The 22,733-nt window shown below is 54.4% G+C and overlaps 2 protein-coding genes across 9 annotated transcripts in view; one reads left to right on the top strand and one right to left on the bottom strand.

The window, feature by feature from the left end:
- Evl (Enah/Vasp-like) overlaps window positions 1-9,134 on the top strand; it is a 139,169-nt gene extending 130,035 nt beyond the window's left edge. For 4 of the 7 annotated variants that reach the window (XM_040742507.1, XM_040742505.1, XM_040742506.1 and 1 more), the window contains exons 8-14: window positions 783-843; window positions 2,237-2,300; window positions 3,990-4,056; window positions 4,145-4,207; window positions 6,859-6,925; window positions 7,135-7,192; window positions 8,653-9,134. In XM_040742507.1, the coding sequence (XP_040598441.1) occupies window positions 783-843; window positions 2,237-2,300; window positions 3,990-4,056; window positions 4,145-4,207; window positions 6,859-6,925; window positions 7,135-7,192; window positions 8,653-8,690 (418 nt within the window). In that variant the 3' untranslated portion in view covers window positions 8,691-9,134. Of the gene's footprint in view, window positions 1-782; window positions 844-2,236; window positions 2,301-3,989; window positions 4,057-4,144; window positions 4,208-6,858; window positions 6,926-7,093; window positions 7,193-8,652 lie in introns of all 7 variants that reach the window. The other 3 variants (XM_040742504.1, XM_040742510.1, XM_040742508.1) reach the window with 3 other exon arrangements.
- Degs2 (delta 4-desaturase, sphingolipid 2) lies at window positions 8,858-21,769 on the bottom strand. 2 transcript variants are annotated; one of them, XM_040742512.1, is made up of 3 exons: window positions 21,618-21,769; window positions 11,564-12,306; window positions 8,858-9,775 (listed from the first exon to the last, which is right to left on the bottom strand). In XM_040742512.1, exons 1-3 carry the CDS (start codon window positions 21,697-21,699, stop codon window positions 9,728-9,730), a joined length of 873 nt encoding a protein of 290 aa, XP_040598446.1. In that variant the 5' UTR covers window positions 21,700-21,769; the 3' UTR covers window positions 8,858-9,727. The 2 variants fall into 2 exon arrangements, with proteins under 2 accessions (XP_040598446.1, XP_040598445.1); XM_040742511.1 differs by lacking the exon at window positions 8,858-9,775 and adding an exon at window positions 9,777-10,200.
- Window positions 21,770-22,733: the final 964 nt, after the last annotated feature.

The raw sequence follows: 22,733 nt of genomic DNA, 5'->3' as shown, positions 1-22,733 counted from the left end.
TAGACCCACCCTTCTGAGACGAGACAGCTGTATGAGCTACTGCAGCCATACACCAGGCCTGCTTCACTCCTGGTTGCAAGGAGCTAATGCTTTGGGACCTCAGAGTTGCAAATCCACCAGAGCACATTGTTGAGAAGTATGGGAGGCCTGTGGCGGCCTGGCAGCGAGCCAGGTGGAGCACTGGAGAGTTAGAGGCCTGTGAGGAGGATGCTTGTGCTGAGCAGAGGGCACCCCGCTGCTCTGAGGGCGCCTTCCTGAACTGCTAAGGATAACTGAGGTCCCAGACAGGAAAGCAGCAAGAGAAAGTCGACCCCTGTGACTTGAGGCTGAGGACAGGTTCCCCAGCCAGTCAGCTGTAACAGGACCTCCTGCAGCGCTGAACCAAGGTGACAGACTGGTCCAAGGCACCAGTCTATCCATAGGCCTCTCAGCTAAACCCTGTCCTTGGGGATCTAAACAAGGTAAAGCCAGCTTCTTTCTCCCTCAGAAGCTATGGCCACCACCAGCTGAGCTGAACAGAGAAACACCCAAGGGACTTCCTGCCTGCCTGCACTAGTTTTGAGTCTAGGTCATGGGTGAGCACAGAAAGTCTTAGCCTCTTGGCCTTGGCTCTTGTGAAGAAGGGTGCCTGACCAGGTGACCTGTTGATATAAATGGACATCCTAGTCCACACGCAGTCTGCTGGGGAACCAAGTGTGGCATGGAGGCACCTGAGTTCTGGGTCACTGTGGAACCTTGAGCGGCTCATTCGGGTTTGTTTTTTTTCCCTCCCTAACGTCTAGGAGAAAAGCAGCCTCCCAGACAGACAAGCCCGCTGACAGAAAGGAAGATGAGAGCCAAATGGTAGGCACTGCTCTCCCCAGCCCACTCATATCCTCAGGGTCGCCTCCTCTGAAAGCAGATCTCCCGGCAAAGCCGCTGGCAACTGGAGACCTGCTTTGGAGGTAGCTGGGAAGGAGGGACAGGGATCCCTTCATGGTGCAGATTCAGCCAGGCTTGCACCTCAAGCATTCTCTTGACCAGACCCTTGGAGCCATCACTTAGCAGGGAAGGCAGAAGTAGGCAGGAAAGCCACAGCCGCCAGGAGCGCTTGGAAGGCCCCCAGGAGCCACTGTTCTCCGGCTACCAGGGCTGCATCAAGGGACCTGGGTGCATCTGCTGGAGGCTCATGGAAGTCAGAGCAGTTTTATTTTCGAATTCCTTATCATTGTAAACACTCCACTTGAGTCTGTCAGGCCTACTGGGAGGGAACTGAGGTCCCCAGCCATGGCAGAGGATCCTGGAAACCTGGGCTCTTTCTTTGGCAGGCACACAGAGCCCGATCTGGCAGCAGAGAGCCCCCAGGATCAACTTCTGTTTATGGTTACCAGCTTTCTTTAAGTACATGATAAGTTTTCTTAAAACAAAAATCAGAATTCTACTGAACTACTGAAATACAGCATGAACTCGAGAGGATTGTATGCCTAGGACCAGTGTATGCTTCCTGCCTCCCTTCCCCACCTGCTCAGCCAGTGAGGTGGGCCTGGGCATGTGCAGTTCCCTCTGCCGCCAGCTGGCTCCTCAGCCTGTCTCCTGCATGACCTTCACTCCTACAAATGGCCTCAGACCCCAGGTTAGGAAGGTCACCCCATTCTTGTAGCTCTCTGCTACTGCCATGCCCTCATACACGCAGGGCTGCCGTGCAGACCTGCCAGGGAACCACGGACCTGTGTCCTGCAGCCCTGGGATTTAACCCCACATGCTGGGAATACAAAGGCCTATGTGACCAGGAACCACAGGGTATTTGCATAGGTGTGTTAGGACCTGGTAACACACATCCCCTTGAGTCAGCACTGCTTTGTCTTAGGTGGCAGCCGGTACTCCCCAGCCCCAGCTTCACAGCGCGTCAGGCCGCAGAGCCTTGAGGAGTGGATTTCACTGTTAAGGCCCTATTGAAACCCTTCTCAGGCCTCACGTTTTCCCACCTTTCCATAGGCAGGCCTTCCTGTGGAAATCAGGCCTGGGTAGGATGCTGGGGGCCAAGAAGCAGCCTTTCCTGAGCCCCCTTCCTCCTCACTGCTCACAGCCTGGACAGGGAGCCTGCTGGGACGTGAAGGTTTTGTTCTTTAATGCCAGAAATCCACTGATCGTATCCCTTGAGGACATTTGGAAAGCAAGTTAGTGCAAAGCTGCCCGGCCTTGTCCCTGAGCAGCCTTTCTAACAGACTAATGAAAGGGCCCTTCTCTCCTGTTTTAGGAAGATCCTAGTACCTCCCCATCGCCAGGGACCCGAGCCACCAGCCAGCCACCTAACTCCTCAGGTAAGAGGGTACCTGGCCCAACAAATCTTGAGGTCTTGGAGCAAGTGGTCAGCTAATCTGGCCACTTGACTCTGCATGAGCAGAGAGGGTCAGGACTACTGAGTTCCAGAGCCTCAGAGCTTCCCAAGGAGACCAGGCAGCAGCTGGGCAGGCGTGACAAGGGGACATTGACCCTGGTTCAGCTAAGGGAAGGCACTAAGAGTACCATCCCCAGTGGAGATGTCATGGAGGGCCTGGACAGGCTGGGCTGCCAGGAGGTTTTGTGGTGGTGCGGTTTTTTTCACATCTCAGAGCTTCTACACACCAGTCTCCCAAGCCACCACTTAGCCACACCCCTGGCCAAGGAGCTATTTAATGTCATATTTTGTATCCGCCGTGTAATGCCAACTAAGCTGATGCTGTAGTTAGATCACCAATTGACCCTCTTTTATCAGAAGCACACCCTGGCCTGACCCTGGGCACTGCAGCCAGCTGTGGCAGAGGGAATGTGATTAGGAGAGTGACATGAGGCTTAGCTATGGGAAGAGGACCCAGACACTGTTTATTCAGGCTTCAACTCACAGTGTACCCGGTGTCACTTGCACTGAGCCTGGAGCTCGTGTGTGGTGAGGAGAGGCTTACCATAGAGGAGTCAGCTCGCCCACCTGACAGGTGGATCCTTGTGAGCTCATGTCTGTACCAGGGCGCCTGTCTGCCAGCCTTCTAGGACTTCCTGGGCTATTGCTCCCTGTGTTGCGGATTCTTTGGTCAGTGTTACCGTCCTTATTTACCTTCTGTGTGTGGGTTAAGGGATTTCCCTGGCTTGGCAGTAGAAGGGATTTCCCATACTTAGCAGTCTTGGGCTCCCTGTGGTAAAGTATTCTGCTTGAGGCCACATCTGGAGTGTAGCTGTGGTCCCAGGTTTTGTTCCTATAAGCCCAGTGCACCTGCCAGGTGGCTTTGAGGTAACCTGCCTCAGACCTGAGGTTGATTTGCAGACAAGGCTCAGCTTAGGGCAGGACGGCCTCACCACCCCTTTGCTCAAGCCCTGGCCAGCGTGTTCTGCTCAGTTTAGTGTATTTCCTGTGAGTTGGAGCACAAATTGTAATCTAGTACAACAAAGGTTGAGCATCCACAGTCCAAAAACCCCAAATGCTCCAAATTCTGAAACTTGTTGGAAAAAGTTTCAGATGAACTCTGAACCTGCAACACCTCTGGCCCCACATGCCTCAGATGAGATGCCTGCTCCACTAGACTTAGAAAAGGAAAAGTGGCCCGGAATGGAGCAGGCCAGACTCATGGTGAGACTAGTGAACCAGGGTGCAGCGGGACCCCGGGGAGCCTAGCCAAAGGAGCATGGAGGAAGACAAAGCTAATGCGAGTGCTGGGAGGGGTCCCCGTCTGTCTGCTCCTTGAAGCTGGTAACCCTGCTTCCCTATCAGCTGGATCAAGCTCCATGGAAAGGACTCAAGTTTCAAGGGAACAGGAACCCTGGAGTTGGGAAGTGGGGTGACAGTAGGGCTGTCTACAGTTCCAAGGGTGCCCTAGCTAAAAGGGGGACCGAGACTCAGTCAGGTTGTGGCTCCACTCTGAGCAGCCTCCCCACAGTCGCTCTACACCCACAGCCTAGGCAGGCTCCTGCAAGGGGTGTTTAGGAGTGGGGTGAGACTGAATCCTTCCACTCTGACCCTTCATGAAATGAATTGGCAGAGGCTGGCCGAAAGCCCTGGGAACGGAGCAACTCGGTGGAGAAACCTGTATCTTCATTGCTGTCCAGGTGAGCTGTTCTGGGAAGGGCCACGAGACGAGACTCATGGGTGGGCTTCGGCATTGGTTCACATATCTGTTTCATTCCATTGCTGTAGAACCCCGTCTGTGGCAAAGAGCCCCGAAGCTAAGAGTCCCCTTCAGTCGCAGCCTCACTCTAGGTACCGACAACCCTCCTGCTCATGTGTTACCTGGGCTCTAGGGCCTTCTCTGTCCCCTTGCCCATGACTAACACCTCCCAGCCCTGTCTCGTGTCTTGGTATTAACAACTTGCTCTGGGAAGGGTGGTCTGTTCTTTCAGACCTGGGGAGAGGGAAAGCTAGAGACGCAGTGGTGTAGGCTGGCTCCTTCTCTCTTGGGGTGGGACTTAGAGGGAAAGGGAAGAAAAGCAGAGAGCCATCAGTCTGTGGGCTCTGTGGGGACTGCTGCACCCCTCAACGCAGCACCCTGTCCCTTCATATCATTCTTGGTTCCCTTCCTTTGCATTCAGCACACTTGGCCCCCTCCCCCACAAATCCACTGACCATGTTTCTCAAACCAAATGCCAGTGTGACAGAAGGATAGACTCTTGAGAACTATGCTGGCCCAAAAAGTCAGAGATGGTGACTGAAGTCAAATACGCCTGCATTGAAGGCCCCTAAGCCCACACCAGGAATTGTTTCCACTGGTCACCCCAGAAGGAAGCAAGCAACCCTTGTCACAGAGCAGGTGACACCAGATGCCCGGCTTGCAGAGTGGGACAAGGCTCCAGCGTGGCCCTGACAGGCATGCCCGTGCTCGGCCAGGCTGTGCGCCAGAGATGACTAAGGCCCTTGAGAGGCCCTGGAGAAGATTGGGGTCAAGGGTAATCCAGGGTGGGAGCCTTAACAAGGGGCTGGCCAAGCCTCTGGGAGAGAGAGAAGCTGATGCATAGACATTTGTGACGCAGCTCCAATGTGATCATGAAGATTGACTGCAAGTTGCTTCTTCATGCAGGGCCCCTGAAGAGCACCTGAGCACAGCCAGGCCTCAGCCTAAAGGAAGCTCACTCTGTCAGATGGGAAGGCTGACAGAGGGGGATGAAGTAGGCCCGTGGCCTTCCAGCAGAGCTGGTTCCGAAAGCTAGTAGATTCTCAGGGTGTGGCCTCACCTTCTCAGTGGTCAGGTGTCCTTCCCTGGACAGAAACACAGATGAGGCCTCTCTCTTAGAACGAAATCTCTTTGCAGCTTTAATCCAAACCTGATCTTTTTTGTTTTATTTTGTGGTTGTTTGATTTTTTGTTTTTTGAGCCAGGGTTTCTCTGTAACCTGGAACTTGCTTTGTAAACCAGGCTGGCCTCGAACTCACAGAGATCCGCCTCCCTCTGCCTCCTGAGTGCTGGGATTAAAGGCGTGCGCCACCAACGCCACCACCACCCGGCCTTGCCAAATCTGCTCTTTAGTTTGAGTGAAGATGCAGTAACCAGCCACTCAAAGCACTCGTGCTGCTCATGATCGCTGTCAGTGTGGGGATGAGAAGTAAGGCAGGTGACCCAGTCCCTGGAAGTCACTGCTGAAGGAAGGGCCTGAAGCTTGGGTTGTTCGCTTACCCAGAACCCCTGGTAGACCTTTCAGCACCATGACTAACATCTGCGGGCTCACCCAGGATGAACGCTGGAAGACTTCATTTATCAGCCTCCTCTTCCTAGCTCTGCAGATCACTGACCCTGTCTCTCCTCACATGACCCCTTACAGCTAAACTGCCCCCATAAGTGGACATTTGGATCCCATCACAGCCCAGACTCCCTCCCTGGTTCCAGCCACATTTCTTCCCCTGGATCTCAGGCTTTAATAACTATTCTCTTCACATGGGCAGGGAATTGGGTCTAGAATGTGTCTGCCTTCAGCGCCTCCACCATGTTCTGAAAGACCCTGGAGTTAGATTCACATCGTGGCTAATGAGTATCCAGGGAGAATGCCCGTGCGGGAGGCATTGAAGTCTGGCTCAGGAATCACAGTCCAGAACCTGTTTAAAGTATAGCCAGTAAAGATAGAGCAGAAAAGAACTTCGCTGGCCCAAAAAGTCAGAGATGGTGACTGAAGTCAAATAGGCCTGCATTGAAGGCCCCTACCCCCACACCAGGAATTGTTTCCACTGGTCACCCCAGAAGGAAGCAAGCAGCCCTTGTCACAGAGCAGGTGACACCAGACGCCCGGCTTGCAGAGTGGGACAAGGTGATGAGCAGAGCAGACTCCAGCGTGGCCCTGACAGGCATGCCCGTGCTCCGCCAGGCTGTGCCAGAGATGACTATGGCCCTTGAGAGGCCCTGGAGAAGACTGGGGACAGGGAGGCAGCCTAGGATGTTTGTGGAAGGAGCAAAGCGATAGAGCCATCTCCCACCAGGAATTACTAGCTGGAGGAGGTGGTCGCCCCAGTGTGGAGCTAATGACTGTTCCACTGCTCCCATTGTTGGGCTTCACCAACCAGAGTTGAGCTGGAGCACAAGCTCCGTGTGGAGGAAGATGTTAGCAGTACTGTTTCTCTCCAGGGAGACAGGAGGCACTAAAGCAGTTGGCCTCCATCGCCTCCTCTGCCCAAGGCCGTTCAAGCCAGAAGACTGGTCTAGAATGGCCCCATGTCCTGTCTCGGACTGGGGAGTATGGTTAAGGGATCGTGGAGACCTTTAAGTGACAGGACGTTCATATCCTTTCCCAGCAACCCCACAGCAGAAAGGCTGGGGAGCAGGTGGCACTCGGACCCTAAGCAAGGGGCCTCTGACACCCCAGGCTTCCCCAACACGGGTGCCAATAGATCCTGGCACCCACCCTCCCACACCGACCATTCTTCTTCTAGGGTGAAGCCTGCTGGGAGTGTAAATGATGTGGGCCTGGATGCCTTGGATTTGGACCGGATGAAACAGGTGAGAGCCAGTAGCAGTCGGCAGGCTGGGGTCCCATGCTTGACTGCCACAAAGGCAGGAAGCTGGCCAGTGGAGGAGAAGGGAGGGCCATCATGGACTGAGGGGTGTTGAGAGCAGGGTCTGCCCAGGGCCTGGCTAAGGGAGAGACTCCTGCATCTCATCCCCTAGAGCCAGGGTCTGCTCCTTCACTCTGAGATTCTGCCCAGCAGGAGATCCTGGAGGAGGTGGTTCGAGAGCTCCACAAGGTAAAAGAGGAGATCATTGATGGTGAGTGGGGACCACTCCAGCCAGGGATGAGCTCCTTGTCCTCCCAGCACCCCACACCAGCCCAGCCCGTAGCTGCAGAAACTACAAAAGTGAAGTGGGTTCCTGAGAATACACGTCTCCCTGGGGCGTGGCTTCTGGGCCTGAGATCTCCCTTGCCTCGGCTTCATCCCAGAGATCGCCCTGTGGAGGAGAGGGTGGACCTGGAGATAGCCTCCGAGTTTCTGTCCTTTCCTGTTCACTTCTGATGCCTGTCCAGCCTGTCACCGCTGCCTCTAGAGAGTGCCTGCGCTCCTTCACAGCCTGCATGGCCCTGTCTAGGGAGCCCCTGGCTCCAGAAAGTAGGGCTGTGATGCTCTTCTGTCCCTACCAAAGAGCTGACTCAGGCTAGAACAGAGCAGCAAAGCACAGCCTGCACCCACCCCTACCTGCTGCCCCCCCCTATCACTGGTGCCCAGGCTAGAAAGACCTATGAAGCCAGAGGGGTGGCTAATAGCAGGCTCACACAGGGATGATGGGCACAGAGGTGCTGCTGAGACCTGGCAGCCGATAGCAGCCAACAGATATGATGGCTACACTCCTTGGTCACAGAGACCACAATTCCTTTCTGTCCAGTCCCAGCAGGGGATGAGTCTGGGAGAATGTTAGTGAATGTGGGGAAGGAAACAGCACTATACGGAACAGTTCTCTGTCTTACTGCTGCCCCGCGATTCCAGCTCACTTGCTGGCAACTGGGGAAACAACATGGTCAGAAACCCCAAGCATAGCCCAGCTGTCTTCAAGAGAGATGCCTGGGACAAGACAGGAAGTGGCAAGAGCCTGGTCTCAGCCACTGCCTGCCACCATCATGTAGATCCATGGAAAGTGTGTGAGGGTCCTGCTCTGCAGAGAGCTTATCACCTAACGGTGGCCCTTCTCTGGCTGTCAGCCCAGCCAGGGCTGTCCACTGTGACAGCACCACAGGCCTGTGAAGGAGGAGGGGAGAGTGCGGGAAGGGAAGGGGAGGGGAGGGAGCCCAGGTCTGGGGAAGAAACAGGAAGAGGGGTCAGAAGAAGAAACAGGAGTTTGGGAAGGCTTAGCGGGTCTCACACAGGCAGAAGAGAGGCAGCCCTGGAGGAGAAGGGCCTGGTCCTGGCAACAGAGACTCCTGCTGTACCACATCCACAAGGCGGGCGAGGGAGGGACTCAAGGCCTCTGAGCAGATGTGGGTGCCCACCTGTTAGACTCTAGGAAGACCTGGGTCCCTCCCACAGCAGCCCGAGGGAGCCCTGAAGCAAGGCCTAGTCTTGGGCTTTTTCAAGTCTCTCTCATTAGGGGCGGAAGCTCATGAGGGCTGGGTTGTCGCCCCAAAGGTCTGCCAAAGCTGCCATGCTGGTAGGCATCCAGCCCGTGTGTGCTCTCTGGCAGCCTGAGCAGGATGCTTCCCTGCTACACTGAGCCTTCCTCTCCTGTCCTGCCCTTAGCCATCAGGCAGGAGCTAAGCGGGATCAGCACCACGTAAGATGGCGCCAGCCCTGGAGGATCGCGAGGAGCCGTGCTGGCCCCAGCACACAGCGAGCCTGCAGAAGCTGGGATGTACTTAAGTCTCAACCTGTGATTCAATATTAAAATGAGGAGACAAACTTCAACTCCTGGATTTTTAGCATATCTGACACAAAACACCGGGTCTATTCTTTTTTTGTATTTTATATTTGCTTATTTAAGTGTACGTTTCTTTGGTTTATAGAGAGACCGCCCCCAAATCACCTGCTTTATTAGATGGATTCCAGGTTTTCTCTTAGGTGACACTGTTAGCTCCTCAGCTGGCAGTGAGCAGCTGGGTGCAGAGTGGTCTTCACGCCACAGAGCTGTCGGAAGGCAGCTCAGCCCCAGCAGCCAAGGCGTTTCAGTCTGTCCACGCAGCGCGTGTTCTGTCCACACGATAATAAACCACTCACTGTCCACACTTGGGCTCTGGCTCGCTCTATCATGCGCCGGCTCTTGGCTGCCCTGGTAGGATGCCCCTTTACAGGGAGTAGCCAGGGCAGAGGATGCAGGACTGAAGAGATAAGAGTAGCCGCAGAGCAGCTAGACTACATCAGAATGTCCCCAGGACCCAAGAACGTGGCCAGGCCACCAGGCACCTCCTGCTTGTGGAGCTGAGCTCAGGTCCTGCCTGTGGGGAGCCTCACAGTCCCAGGACCACAAGGTGAGTGGGCTCTGAGTGCAACACACTCTTGGACTCAAGGCTTCCATTGCAGTCTGCCTGTCAAGTGCTGGAAGGAAGAGCTCGGGGAGGAGAAAGGAAGCTTTGGCCCTATGGACTTCCTGCTCCTGTGGCATTGCCAGGCACATTCCATGGCAACCTAGGGAAGTCCCAGCACTTACTCTTCGTGTGGCTCCAGAGAGCCTCTGACCCTTGGTCTCAAGGGTCAATGTCCATATGGTCAGGAGACCAGCAATGGAAGCCTTGTGACCATTCCCCATGTGAAACACCCTTCTTGAGCCTGAGGGGACGAGACACGGGCTGGACTTTACCCACATGGATTCAGTCAGACCTCATTCTCCGGAGATCAGGTTCAGGCCAAGAGAAGGACAGCACACTGACTGTAAAGACAAATGATAGATTTAATTTAGGGCACGAGAACAGAGAAACCAGCTCCATGGGACCGTAGTCACAGAGTATCCTGGTCAGTCAGATAGGTAAGCCTGGTTACTCCAGCCACAGCCTGTATCCCTGTTGCTGGGCCCAACAGGGCCAGAAGCAGCCAGGACTGCAGGAGCTGATGTAGCCAGACCAGTTCTGTGGCCCCAGCCCTCAGAAGTGGGGGAAATGTGGGCAGGAGGCATAGGGCTGCTCCCTCAGGACTGCGGACTGGCAGGGCTCACAGGCGGTCCTCTGCCAGCTTACACTTGCGCTTAATTCTAGAGTAGAGTCCCAGAGAGTCCTCAAACACAAAGTCCCAGAGCACCTTCACCCAGGAGTGGTGCTGCGGCAGGTGGTCATAGTATTCTGGAGCAATCTTCCGTACCTGTGGAAAGGGGGCAGGGTCAAAGCTACACTCACACTCTCACACTCTCAGTCTCTCATTCACTCTCTCTCTCTCTCTCTCTCTCTCTCTCCTCTCTCTCTCTCTCTGTCTCTCTCTCTCTCTCTCTCTTCTCTCTCTCTCTCTGTCTCTCTCTCTCATCATTCTCATTCTCTCTCAGACACAGAGCTGCAGGTGAAAGAGACCCCAGCAGGGAGCATAGCCTGGGTGCTCCACCTCAGAGCCCACCAGTTTTCCGACCCCTAAGGTCAAGGTGGGTGCGTTGTGGTCCTGCAGAGCTCTGAGGCCTGCACCTTGCAAACAACCTTGAGTAGCACCCTCACTCCTCACCCTGACCTGGTGTGCCATGTCTCCCTCCTCCCCCAGGACGTGCTCCAGCCACAGCAGGTGCTCTGTGAAGACTTCCCATCAGAGGTGGTCTCCATAGAGGCTCAAGCTTGACGTCTGAGACATACTATCTCTTTAACCCCTGCCTTCTTCTCAAATGTGCATTTGAGTGTGACAGTTTGGAAGGGACAGGCAGCTCATGGTTGCATGAGCAAAGCATTGGGACAATGCAGAGTCACCCAGCCCAGCAATGTTTGCGCACTGGACAAGCATGCTGTCACACAAACGCGCACTCTCTCTCTCTCTCTCTCTCTCTCTGTCTCTCTGTCTCTCTCTCTCTCTCTCTCTCTCTCTCTCACACACACACACACACACACACACACACTCACTCACTCACTCCTGGGCACCTAAGGAAGACATACACAAACATTCAGGCATGAGAACCCCCCTCTCACTGCTGCCCCTTGTCACACCTATCAGCCATGGCATTCCGGGCCTCTCGTCCTTCTGTCTCACCCTTCACCCTGTCCTCCTCAGCCTCCTCTCCTATAACCTGCCGCCCCCCCGTGGGTTGTGAGAACGAGACCACACCTATGTTGCCTGGCCAGCTCCAGGTTGGGAGCAGTGTGCCCATACTGTCACGAGGCTGTGGCAGGAAACGAACAGCAATAGATAGAGACAAAGCAGTGTCATCCACGTGATGTCCACTGCTACAAAAGGACGCTAACAGGCAAGTATGCAAACAGGACACGCCATCGCCAGCAGCAGGCCCCAGCAGCTGTACATTAACTGAAGCTGCTCGACCGCACCTGCCTCGAGAAACTCTATCCTGTCTGGGTCTGCTTCCACTGTCTCCAGCCAGGCACTGGCTTGTGTGGTATAACTTTCCTGCTGCCCTGGAGCCAAAGTGAGTGACCATCCCCTTAGCAACACAAAGGAGAAGTCAGCCTGGAAATAGCAGAGCCCCTCCCCTCACCCCTCCTCTCTCGCACCTGCCCAGTCTGGGCTGAGCACTCACCAGTGGCAGGTAGCAGCCAGGGATGCTGGGGAAGTCATGATGTTCCATGTGGTAGCCCACATTGAAGGTGATCCAGTTGAGGGGCCCATAGTAGGAGTAAGTCTCATGGCCCTTCAGGAACATATAATGCTCAGCCACAAAGTGGCCAGAGATAGGGTGGAGGCCCAAGCCCAGGAAGGTGCTGCCTAGAAGGTAAACTATGGGTTTGATCCCCCAGAGGGAAAAAATGGCCATGTTCACTGCCAGCTGCACCAGGGTATTGAGCATCTCCATACGGGTCACTGCCTTGGGGTTCACATAGAGTGGCCGCAGCGTGTAGAAAAGGGGTTGTAGTGTCAGCCACAGCAGCTTGCGAGCCGGTGTACAGAAGAACCAGCCTTCAAAGTCTGTGGGAATGTCCACATCCAGCCCGTCGCCGCCCAGATAACGATGGTGGTCCACGTGGTACTTTTTGAAGGATGTGGCATAGGGTACGCCAATGGGCAGATTAGCAAAGATGGCAAACCAGCGGTTTCGGGAGGGAAAGTTTGTGCCAAAGGCAGTATTGTGCGAGATGTCATGGATGGCCAGTGTCAGCGAATGGTTGATACAGCCACCAAATGCATAAGACCAGAACAACAGCCATCGCCAAGAGAGCCCCTGCACCAGCCAGCAGACCAGCAACTGCACCAACACCATTCCCAGCACTGTCCATTTGAGGTAGGGGTCTGGCCGCATCAAGGACTTGATGACTGGGTACTTGGCTACAGGAAAGATAAAAGAGTAATGAGTGACTTGGCATTTATTCATTTAGTTAAGTATTTTGGGGTTTTTTTGAGACAGGGTTTCTCTGTGTAGCCTTGGAGCCTGTCCTGGAACTTGCTTTGTAGACCAGGCTGTCCTCGAACTCACAGAGATCGCCTGCCTCTGCCTCCCAAGTGCTGGGATTAAAGGCGTGCGCCACCAACACCCAGCTGACTTGGCATTTACCGAACCCTCATCCTCTTGCCATCTCCCATCTTCAGCCCCAGCAGTGCCCTGAAAGTATACATGATTTCACCCCATTCCATCAAGGGTCTTGGAAAGGCATGCAAGAGTTGCAGCCTGGACTGTTGGGTGCAAAGGATCTCCTAACACTGGCCACCTTCAGGAAGAGGCTGGGAGACTTCCCAGGGTGGGGGAAATTTGCCACCAGCCTAAATAAAAGCACAGGTGTCACAGAAGGTTGCACAAAGATGATACTTTAGAAACCAGGGTAGCACCAAAGCCACAAGCATTCTGGTCCCCAGTGTTCCAGTAAACACGCGTGCATGGCATGTGTGACTGGGTACTTGGCTGTGGCTGTGGACAGAGAGAGGTGATGTGGACTGATCACTCCCAAACTCATCAGGTACATGAAGTGATAAGGCTTGGCTTGGGAGGCAGTCCCTAAAACAAACACTGTAAAGAAGAATAGCTAACAGAATATCAAATGTCTCCAGGGCATCCAGTGTCTGTCCTTATATAGTTGGTGCTTTTTTTTTTTTTTTTTTTTTTTTTTTTTGGTTTTTTGAGACAGGGTATCTCTATTGTTTTGGAGGCTGTCCTAGAACTCACTCTATAGACCAGGCTGGCCTCGAACTCAGAGATCCGCCTGCCTCTGCCTCCCAAGTGCTGGGATTAAAAGTGTGCGCCACCAATGCCCGGCTTAGTTGGTGCTTTTTTGTATCTTGGTTTCTAGAAAAGGGACAAATGGTGGGAGTTAGCCAAACCAGGAAGAACCAGGAGAGAAGGACAGGCAGAGCAGTGACACACTTAGGAGCTGGCTCCTCAAGACTAAGGGGTGGGACAAGACAGTTGTGCCTTCTAGAAACCTCAGCAGAAGGTGGCAGGTTCTGGTCAGATACCAAGTGCTACATCCAGGAACAAAGGGTCATTAAAAACTTATGGTGACAGATACCCCCAGGTCTGCTCTGTCCCCTGGCTCCCTGGACAAGGACAGACATCCCAGAGATGGGGCCAGCACTGTCCAGCAGGATCTTATCCTAGGGCACCTCAGTCTGCGGCCTTGACTGGAACTGGAACTGGCAAGACCATATGAACAGCAGTGATGTTGTGATGGCTATGTAACGTGGGACTGCCATTAATGCTTCCAGCTTCCATACCCAAAGTGGCAGGGTTAGTGGAGCAGTTCAGTTGCCAAGTGTAACACAAACCCTTGGGTTCATTCCCAGCACAGCATGAGCCGAATATGCCAACACACACCTGTAATCCTAGCAGTTGGGGGTAGAGGCAGGAGGATCAGAAGCTCAAGATATTACTCAGCTATGTAGTGAGTTTGAGGTAGCCTGTGCTGCATGAGACCATGAACAAATAAATAGGCAAATCATAAATTATGTTTTACCACCAGAAAAGAATATTTGACTGGACAGTGTTAGCTCACACCTTTGATCTCAGTGCTCCTGGATGCAGAGAGAGAAAGAGCTCTGAGTTTGAGGTCAGCCTGGTCTACAGAGTGAGTTCCAGGGCTGTTACACAGAGAAACCCTGTCTCAAAAAAAAAAAAAAAGGAAGAGAGGGAGAAAGAAAAAGCACATGTAGAATCATACCTATGGTTCCAGCCCCCACAGTTACTTAATGCAGGGCCCTAGGTTTCTGGAAGCACTTGGCATTAGGAAACCAAGCTGCTCCCAGGCAGACTGACTGTCTCTATCTTCAGGTGGAGGGGCCATTTAGCACCAGTGGTGAGCAGAACAATACAGCCCCCCCAAATGCCCACATGCTAGCCCCACAACCTGTGACCACCTTAAGCAAAAGGTCAAGAAGAGTCACATGTGTCATCAAAGTTATCACAAGGCTCGCCAGCATGCAAGAGCCAAGCTGTGAGCCCAGGGCTAAGTGAGGCATGAGGAGAGAGGCCACCTGTCTTAGAACAGAGAGGAAGTTATGTCAAGAAAGTGGGTGACACCAGAAGCCAGGAAAGACCAGGGAACCTGCTCCCCCAGGGAGCTTCCAGAAGGAATGAATGCTAATGTCCAGAGCAAAGGATACTGTGGAGGGGCCTGCACCCAAAACTGGTGACCCCATTCAGGATCTCCTCCCAACCTTGGGACAGAGGCCAGCCAAGTGCGGCCTGGCCTCTGAGAGCCCTACTGCTCTAGCAGAATGGGAGCATCATCCCTCTAGACTCAGCAGGGGTGAGACTCTGGGCATGTAGGACAGACAGATATGTGAGCCACACTCGGGCCTTCCACTGGAGGGACTGCTGTTCCTACTGCTGCCTGGGGAGTTGGAGGTAGGGTGGGGAGATGGGTGCGGGGCCAGGGTCAGAAGGACACCACCAGGGAGAGCCTCAGTGCTGCAGGTAAAGAGGAAGCCCAGGACTGTAGGGAAGGCGGCATGTCTTCGTGACAGAATAGGGACATCTGCAGGAAGGCTTTGTCCCCACCAGGAAAATCACATGCAAAGCGTCTGCGTCTGTGCATGCCACAGGCTTCCAAGTTAGGTGTGTCCTCTGTATACCTGCCTCACCCACTTAGCTTCCCTCGGGCAGCAGCCAGCCTCCCTCTCTCCTGCCCAGGAGTTCCAGCTAGGAATTTCCAGGAGGCAGCTGCCCTTTGGAGGGGAGCCAAGCATCAGCGAAAGAGGACGGATTCAGCCACACCTGTGTCAGGTGAGCCTCAACAGGTGAGCTGGAGGGCAGCGGGGCCCAGGCCCTAGCTTAGGCATAAGCTAGCCCATGCAGGACACGCCTAACGACACAGCCTAGCAGCAGTGACTTAGATGAAGGTCTTCAGACTGGGCTTGTACTGATGGTTTTGTGTGTCAACTTGATACACGCTAGAGTCATCGGAGGAAGGAGCCTCAGTTGAGGAAACGCCTCCATGAGATCCAGCTGTCAGGCATTTTCTCATTTAGTGATCAATGGGAGAGCACCCAGCCCATGGTGGGTGGTGCCGTCCCTGGGCTGTGGGGTCCTCTGTTGTAAAAGAAGGTAGACTGAGCGAGCCATTGGAAGCACACCAGTAAGCAGCACCCCTCCATGGCCCCTGCATCAGCTCCTGCGTCCGGGATCCCGCCCTGTGTGAGTCCCTGTTCTGACTTCTTCAGTGATGAACAGCAGTGCTGCAGTGTGAGCCTAATATCCCTCTCCTCCCCAGCTTGCTCAATATGACCCCTCCCTTCCCTCTGCCCAGACCCTCTGCAAGAAGCTCTGTGTGCCCCACCCCCAATAGCTCCCAATGACACGGCTGCACCCCGGAGTGCCCTTCTGGACCTCCCACAGAGGAGAAACACACCACACGAAAGGATAGTATATCCTCTTCCCGGCCCAACCTGATGCCCCCAAGCAACCTCTTGACAGATCCCATTCAGCCCACACAGCTGCTGAGCCCCTCCGTTCAGTGGGCATGCCACTTACATCTCCTCTGGTGGGCGTGGGCAGCATCCGGCCTCTAGCCTGGATACCCTATGCATGCACCAAGAGCTCTCAACTCTGCTACATGGCTGGAAGCCCAGCCTTGATAGCCACCTAGAACTCCGCAGCCCAGCATCCTCAGACTCAAGCCAGTGCCCCTGTCTCTCGGGCTCCCTTCTCCACTCCTGATACTTTCCCTGATGGCCCCCAGAACTAGGAGTACACAGAGGTGGCATCTGCATGGCCACTGAGTCTAAGGAGGCCTGACCTGACCCCAGACTTGCTGTGTGCGTGCATGTGTATGTACCTTGTTCTTAAGGACCCAGGGCCTATGAGACCCAGAGCCATCCACAAGAAACTTTTGTTTTAGAAACAGGGTTTCTCTGTGTAGCCCTGGCTGTCCCAGAACTCACTCTGTAGACCAGGCTGGTCTTGAACCTACACCTGCCTTTGCCTCCTGAGCCCGGGGATTAAAGGCATACACCACCACGGCCACCACTACCCAGCCACAAGACACTCCACCTGTCCCTCTGAGGAAGCCTTGGTCTTTCCAGAAATTCTCCTGATTTGTCAACTGTGTCATCAGGGACAGTCAAGAGCTGGGCAAGAGAGTAGCAGAGAGGGCTGCCAGCCTCAGGCCCCTCCAGCACTCCCTCCCTGTTGCCCCATGGAGATGGTGACCCCCTCCTCTCTGGTCTGCAGTAGGGTCTCATCACTTCCATCATGCCCCTCCCCTCCCAGCCTGGCATCAACACCACCCAGGACAGGATTCTCCCACCCCTTTCCCAGGGATGCTAATTAATGCACAAGTCCAGTCTCTTGTGATCTTGTCTCCTGGATCATGGGATCCTCCAGCAGGTGAGCCTTCCCAGCGCCCGTCACCAAACTGCTTAGTGATGATGATGCCACCTAGTGACCATAGGCAGAACTGCTCAAATGAACGAGCGCTACCCCTCCACGGTGGACCATGCTTTCCTAGACTACTTCTCCCAGCACCACCTCAGACTAGGAGGATGTCTCCCCACTGCTTGATCTTTCCACGCTGAGTTCTGAACCACAGGCAAGCCTGGCCCTGCCCCAGCACAGCACAAAACATCTACAATGGTCTGAAGTGTCTTCCCAAGTCTCATCTGCCTTCTCACCTACCACTTGTTAAAACTGCTTTGAATCCTGGTGGCAGATTTGGATACAGGTCTCTAGTGGTCCCCAACCAATGAGAGAGAAGGGTCCATTAACTTAGAATTAGGGGCAGGCGTGTGAGCTCGTACAGGTGCTGTGAGAGGACCAAACAGTATGCTGGGCACTTGTACTGAGACTTACCCACTGAAGAGGTCAGTGTCATTGGGGCTGGAAACGACCTCAGACCCTAAGGAGTGTTTGTGGTAATGGAACTATTCTCAGATTGGGAGTGTGGCCTTAAATTGAAGGACTTGCATGTCCTCCGTAAGTCTGTTAAAAACTAAAGAAGGAACATGGCATTAAGACAAACTAAATGTAGAGTCCCACAACATGTGAGTCATACTAGCAAGGTATGTTGAGGACATGGAAACAGTGCTCAGAACTCAGGCATCCCAAACTCAGATCCCCCATGTGATCGATTAGGGAGTGGGGCCTCAGGGTGATTAAGTCACAAGATGGGTCCCCCTTGTGTTGGGATCAGTAGACCAGAGTTCTCCCCCACCTCTCAGCTGAGTGAGGACATAAGAACAAGGAAGTGACCCTCACCAGATCATGCATCTGGCACCCAAGCTGGCCCTGGTAGCCTTTGACAAGGGGTGGCCAAGGTGTTTAGAGGGTCTATTTCTTCTGGTTTCCCTAAATCCCCAGAGCTGCTGGGCACCAGACACAAGTGAGCTTTGAGTGAAAAGAGCCGGTGCAGAATTACACCTGGGGACAAAGGTAGAGGGTGTGGCATTCTACAGGACAGCAGGGGAGAGGAGGGTTGCAGGGCAGGGGTGGTGGCATGTGAGCTGACTCACAGGGTTCCTGGGCACAGGAAACAGAGTAGGACTCTTTTCCACAGCTCTACTTCAGGGATGCACCCAGGAATGTGGGAGCCAGCCATGATGAAAATGGTTACAGAAATTCAGAGCTTTTGGTTCCTTCCAGAGAATGTTTTCACATTTACCATATGCCGGTGAGCACACACATGTGAGTGTGCACTTTGTACAGATGTGTGCATGTGTGGCCAGGATATTTCTTTGGAATATTTGAAGCTGAGACCTGAAGAATACACGGAAGTTAGTTGATGAAATGGGAAGAAAAAAAACGTCGAACCAGCACTCGGGAGGCAGAGACGGGTGGAGCTCTGAGTTTGAGGCCAGCCTGGTCTACAGAGTGAGCTCCAGGACAGCAGGGCTACACAGAGAAACCCTGTCTCAAAAAAAAAAAAAAAAAAAAAAAAACAAGGGAGGAGGAGGAGGAAGTTGTCATCTAGCTGCGGATGGGAGGGTCCTGGTGCTGGCCTAGCCTGTGCCAAGGTAAGGTCCTGGGCTCCATCCCTAGTGCCACAAAAATAAATAACCAGTCCAGCACAGAACAATGCTTACAAAGGCCAGGAAGTTGCTTGGGCCTCCCAGATTGGGGAGAAGGCAAAATACAGAAAAGAGCTACAGGGTCAGTGTCTGAGTGTCCCTAATAGACCAGATCAGAGGCCAGAGTTCAGCATGGACGCTGTAACGGGGAACAACAGGGCTATTGCCTCCTGCACTGTTGGGGGCCTGTCCCCACATCCCATTTTCACATTCCTGCTTGGTGTAGCACTATACACACCTGCCCCTCAGCACAACACTACCCCTGACCTTAAAACCGTGGTCCTATAACTGGGGAAAAAACCCACCAGGCCCCCAAGGAGACCCTGCCACTAAAGGTAGCCACAGAACTGGGCAGGAAAGGCAGGCACATCCCTCTCCCGTAATCTCAGTCCCTGTCTGGCAGAGGAAGCCTCAGACTCAGCCAGGTCCTTGCAGATCCCAGCAATAGGCAGGCTTCCCCCCAGCCACCCTGGAGTCTGCATGTCCCTGACTGAGTGACCAGAGCCTGCTAGCCTTCCCCTGGCAGCTCGATGTGTGCCCTAGACTCTCCAGCAGCGACATTCGGTCTTCCCAAAGGCCATCGATCGCCACTGAGAGAAGTCGCAGCCTAGCCCTTCCTAAGTAAACAATCCAACAACTTTTATTTCCTGGTTTCGTGTGTGTGTGTGTGTGTGTGTGTGTGTGTGTGTGTGTGTGTACCTTGCTTTCATATGCTTTTTAAAAAGCAAACAAAACTACAAAGCTATTTATCTTCAAAAAAGCAAACCCAAGCTTGTGTTCCCGGGCCAGGCTCCATGTGTAATGGGTTAGCTTCCTGCCTGCCCTGGAACCACATTCTCGGATGCTGCCATGGACCCTTTTTATTAGGACTCGGTGCCGGGCGAGCATGTTCTCATCCCAGGCAGCAACAAGAGGTGGACTTTGGTCTTACCACAGAGCACCCAGGACCAACTCTTAGCAATGACTTCCTGGGACCTGACTGGGAGAGTCTGGTCTTAACTGAACACCTGTCAGGGCTGAGAGCCTAATGCAGCCACCAGCCAGTCAGCTGTGTGGGCTACAACTGGACCTGGACTATTCAGCACAGGGCAAATTGCTCCTCCTCTCTGCTTGACACTTGGCTTCTGAAAAAGAGACAGAGCAATTACGTGCAGGATCCCCCACCCCAGGGTGGCGGGAGGATAGATGGTGAGGCCTTTGTTCCCCATCCCCAGTGAGTCACCAGCCCTGTCTGCAGGAGGAAGACACTAACAGTTTCTGCTGTGTGTGGGGATCCTGGCCTGAGTGTTTCACAAATCATCTCCCAAGTCCAAACAGCAGCTCCCTAAGGAAGGCTTCCCCCCCAGGCTTCCCTCTTGCCCAAGCTGCAGTTTCCTCATCTGGACACTGAGTCACCCTTAACTCACAAGTGACTCTTGGAGTCCTGGCATGGGATCAGCCCGTCTGCCAGCCACTAAACTTCTGCTGCAGAGCCCAGAGCTTGGGCGATGGAGATGGAGAGGCAACGCCTAGAGAGTGCCTTCACTGGCTTGGCCAGGACCATCAGAGCAGCCCATGGGTTTGGGGTGGAGGCTTTCCTGGGGGTGGGAACACTGGAGCATCCGGTCAATTCAAGAAAAACCAGAGCCGAGATCCCAAGTCACCAGCACAAACTGGTCAGGGGTCAGGAAGCCACAGTCCCTACAGCAGGAACATGAATGCAGCTCCACGAAGATGACTGCTCTCTTGATATACCTGGACCAGAGTGTCCCCCTCAACACCCCACGACTCCTGCCCTGCCCCCTTTTCCCCACCAATCTCTCTAGGAAATCTGGATTCATTCTAGTGCCCATGGTTTCTCTGGTTAGAGATATTTAGGGCTGGGCTGTGGCCCAGTGGTTAGTGTTTGTTGCCTAGTGTGTACAGAGACCTAGCTTGATTCCCCAGAACCACAAATGTGAAGCCCACTTGTGCATCTGCGAGGGAGGGAGGTCCGTGTCGTGTATCCTGGAGTCCCTGACACCTTAACTGGCTCCAGTCCCTCAGGAAGCCTGCCCCATCCCCTCACCGCTGTGCAAGGTAGAGCATCCACACCATTTTACAGATGGGGGGTGGGGATGAGAGGAGGGGCAGAGAACGTTACAGGTGCAGCCCTCCCTCCCGAACTCCCCGAGCAGCTGTAGGCGGGGGCACACAGCTGCCATGTGTGTCTCTGCTCATAGGTCTTCTAAGGCTAGGTGCTCAGAGAATTCAGGAAGAGAAGCTGGGGAGCCAGGGGAGGGCCTTTGGAGGCCTTAGCATAATCCTGCACCTCAGTCAAGGCACCTTGCCCTCCTGCTGTGGTGGCAGTGCCTGCTAAGGGCTTACCCAGACAACCACAAGACACAAACCCACAGGACAGTTTCCAGGCCCTGAGCCCCTAACTGCCGCGAAGGCAGCCCAGGTGCACCTTGAGTGTAAAAGACATAAAAGTCAGAGAGAAGCTTCCACAGATTAGGGGCAGGTCAGAGAGATGAAAACAAAACAAAACAAACAAACAATAAAAACCGAGAATCCATCTTTAAGAAAAAGACCCATCAGGTTGAGACCTGGCCGAAGACAACTTAGAGACCTGGACACCAGCCCGGATACCAGCGGCAAGGAAAACGGAAGCCCGCCGTTGAATAAATGTAAGTTGAGCCCAGTTGTAGTCCACACAGCCAATTCAACGAGACCGAAGGGCTAGAGCACCAAAGTGGGGTAGGGGAAGTGAGCGAAGCAAGGAGCGTCCCTGCGCTGGGAGGCTTGGGGACAGCGGAAGAAGGCACTCCTGTCACGAACCCTTCACCTGCGAGCCCGAGACTCCTGCCCTTCCCGTAGAATCCGCAGGACGTGGCCCACCCCGGGAAACGACCTCGCAGAGGTCCGCTGCAGGAGAGTTGCGATCCTCCGGTGGGGTCCTTGGGGTCTCCTGCTTCCTGAGAGGAAGTCGCATATTCCCGCAAATTTACCAGTATTGACCACGATGCAAGGGAATCTGTACAGAGCAGGTGCCTAAGGTGCCTACTGGTTGCAAGTGAAGAACTCTTGGCACGCGCTGACCAGCGCTCCCCCCCCCCGTCCCGTCCCGTCCCCCCATCCCGCTGCGGTCACCAGGTCCCCGGCTGTGGTGGCACGCACGCGCTCACCGAGCATCTCCTTGCGCCTCTGTGTGTGCGGCTGGTCGCTGTAGACCCACTCGAAGTCGCTGCGACCCGCGCTGTTGCCCATGGTGGGGACACTGGGGCCCGAGCGTGCTCTGAGGAGTTGTGTTCACCTGTGGCAGGGTGTCTTCTGAGGCGGGGACCTAAGGACCCGGGAGGGGGCGGGGTGGGGGTGGGGTCTAGGCTCCAGTGCCTTGTAGGCGGACCTGGGGCCGGTGACGATGGTTCCCTGGAACCCAAGAAGCATGGGTTGGGAGATGCAGCCGTGCCGCACCCTGGCAGCCCTGCAGAGGCCACAGGGGTCGCCCGGAGTCCTTGAATCCCCGACAGCGTGGCGACGCCCAAGGCTGTGCCTCCAGCGCACCTGTCTCCACGCCTAGCTTGCCTCACCGCGGGGCTGTTCACACCATCTGCTCTAGACTCTTAGGCGTTTGGGTCTTCCGATCCTGGCATCCTGGTCCCCACGGAGTAGTAAGTGGGAATTCATGCTTGGGGACGAGGAACTGGAAAGGGGAGCTTGCAAGCAAGGCGCTTGGGACAGGCAGGCTCCAGCAATGTCTTCCCTGCGTGTCCCTTTCAGGCATAGGGATGGAAAGACGACAAAAACACGGAAGTGAGTCAAACACGAGGAACAGAGGTATAGAGGTGATTCAGGGTGATCTGTGCCGTGGCACAGACTGGCTTTGGAGCACTTTTTGCACTGGGCCCTTGTAGGACAGGTAGACTGTCCACAGCAAGAGAAAATGAATGGGCCTTGATGGTTAAGGGGAGGCAGGCAGGGGCTGTGCACATGGGGATGATTTTCACTGGGAAATGCATGCACCGTGCTAAGAGAGCACCATGGCTAGGTCTGCTTTTGAGAGACTGCCCTAGACACTGTCACAGAAGGTTCTGCTGGTCTTCAGGCCACTAGCCAGGCTCCTTAGTCTTCTCTCTGGGGTGACTTCAACTTGTCCTTTGGACCTTGGAGAGGAAAGTTGGGAGAAAGAGGGAAGGGAACAGAAGGAGTTTACTATATCCTCCAACAGCCACTCTGGGGAGACTGACTACATGGGCAAGGGCAGGTGGGGGGCTTTCCTGCCTTGCTTCCTGGTGACAAAA

The sequence above is a fragment of the Mesocricetus auratus genome, unplaced genomic scaffold (genome assembly GCF_017639785.1).
Source record: "Mesocricetus auratus isolate SY011 unplaced genomic scaffold, BCM_Maur_2.0 Super-Scaffold_15014, whole genome shotgun sequence".
Taxonomy (NCBI): Eukaryota; Metazoa; Chordata; class Mammalia; order Rodentia; family Cricetidae; genus Mesocricetus; species Mesocricetus auratus.
The sequence above is the reverse complement of the archived record's forward strand: the minus strand, read 5'-3'. Positions and strand labels throughout refer to the sequence as shown.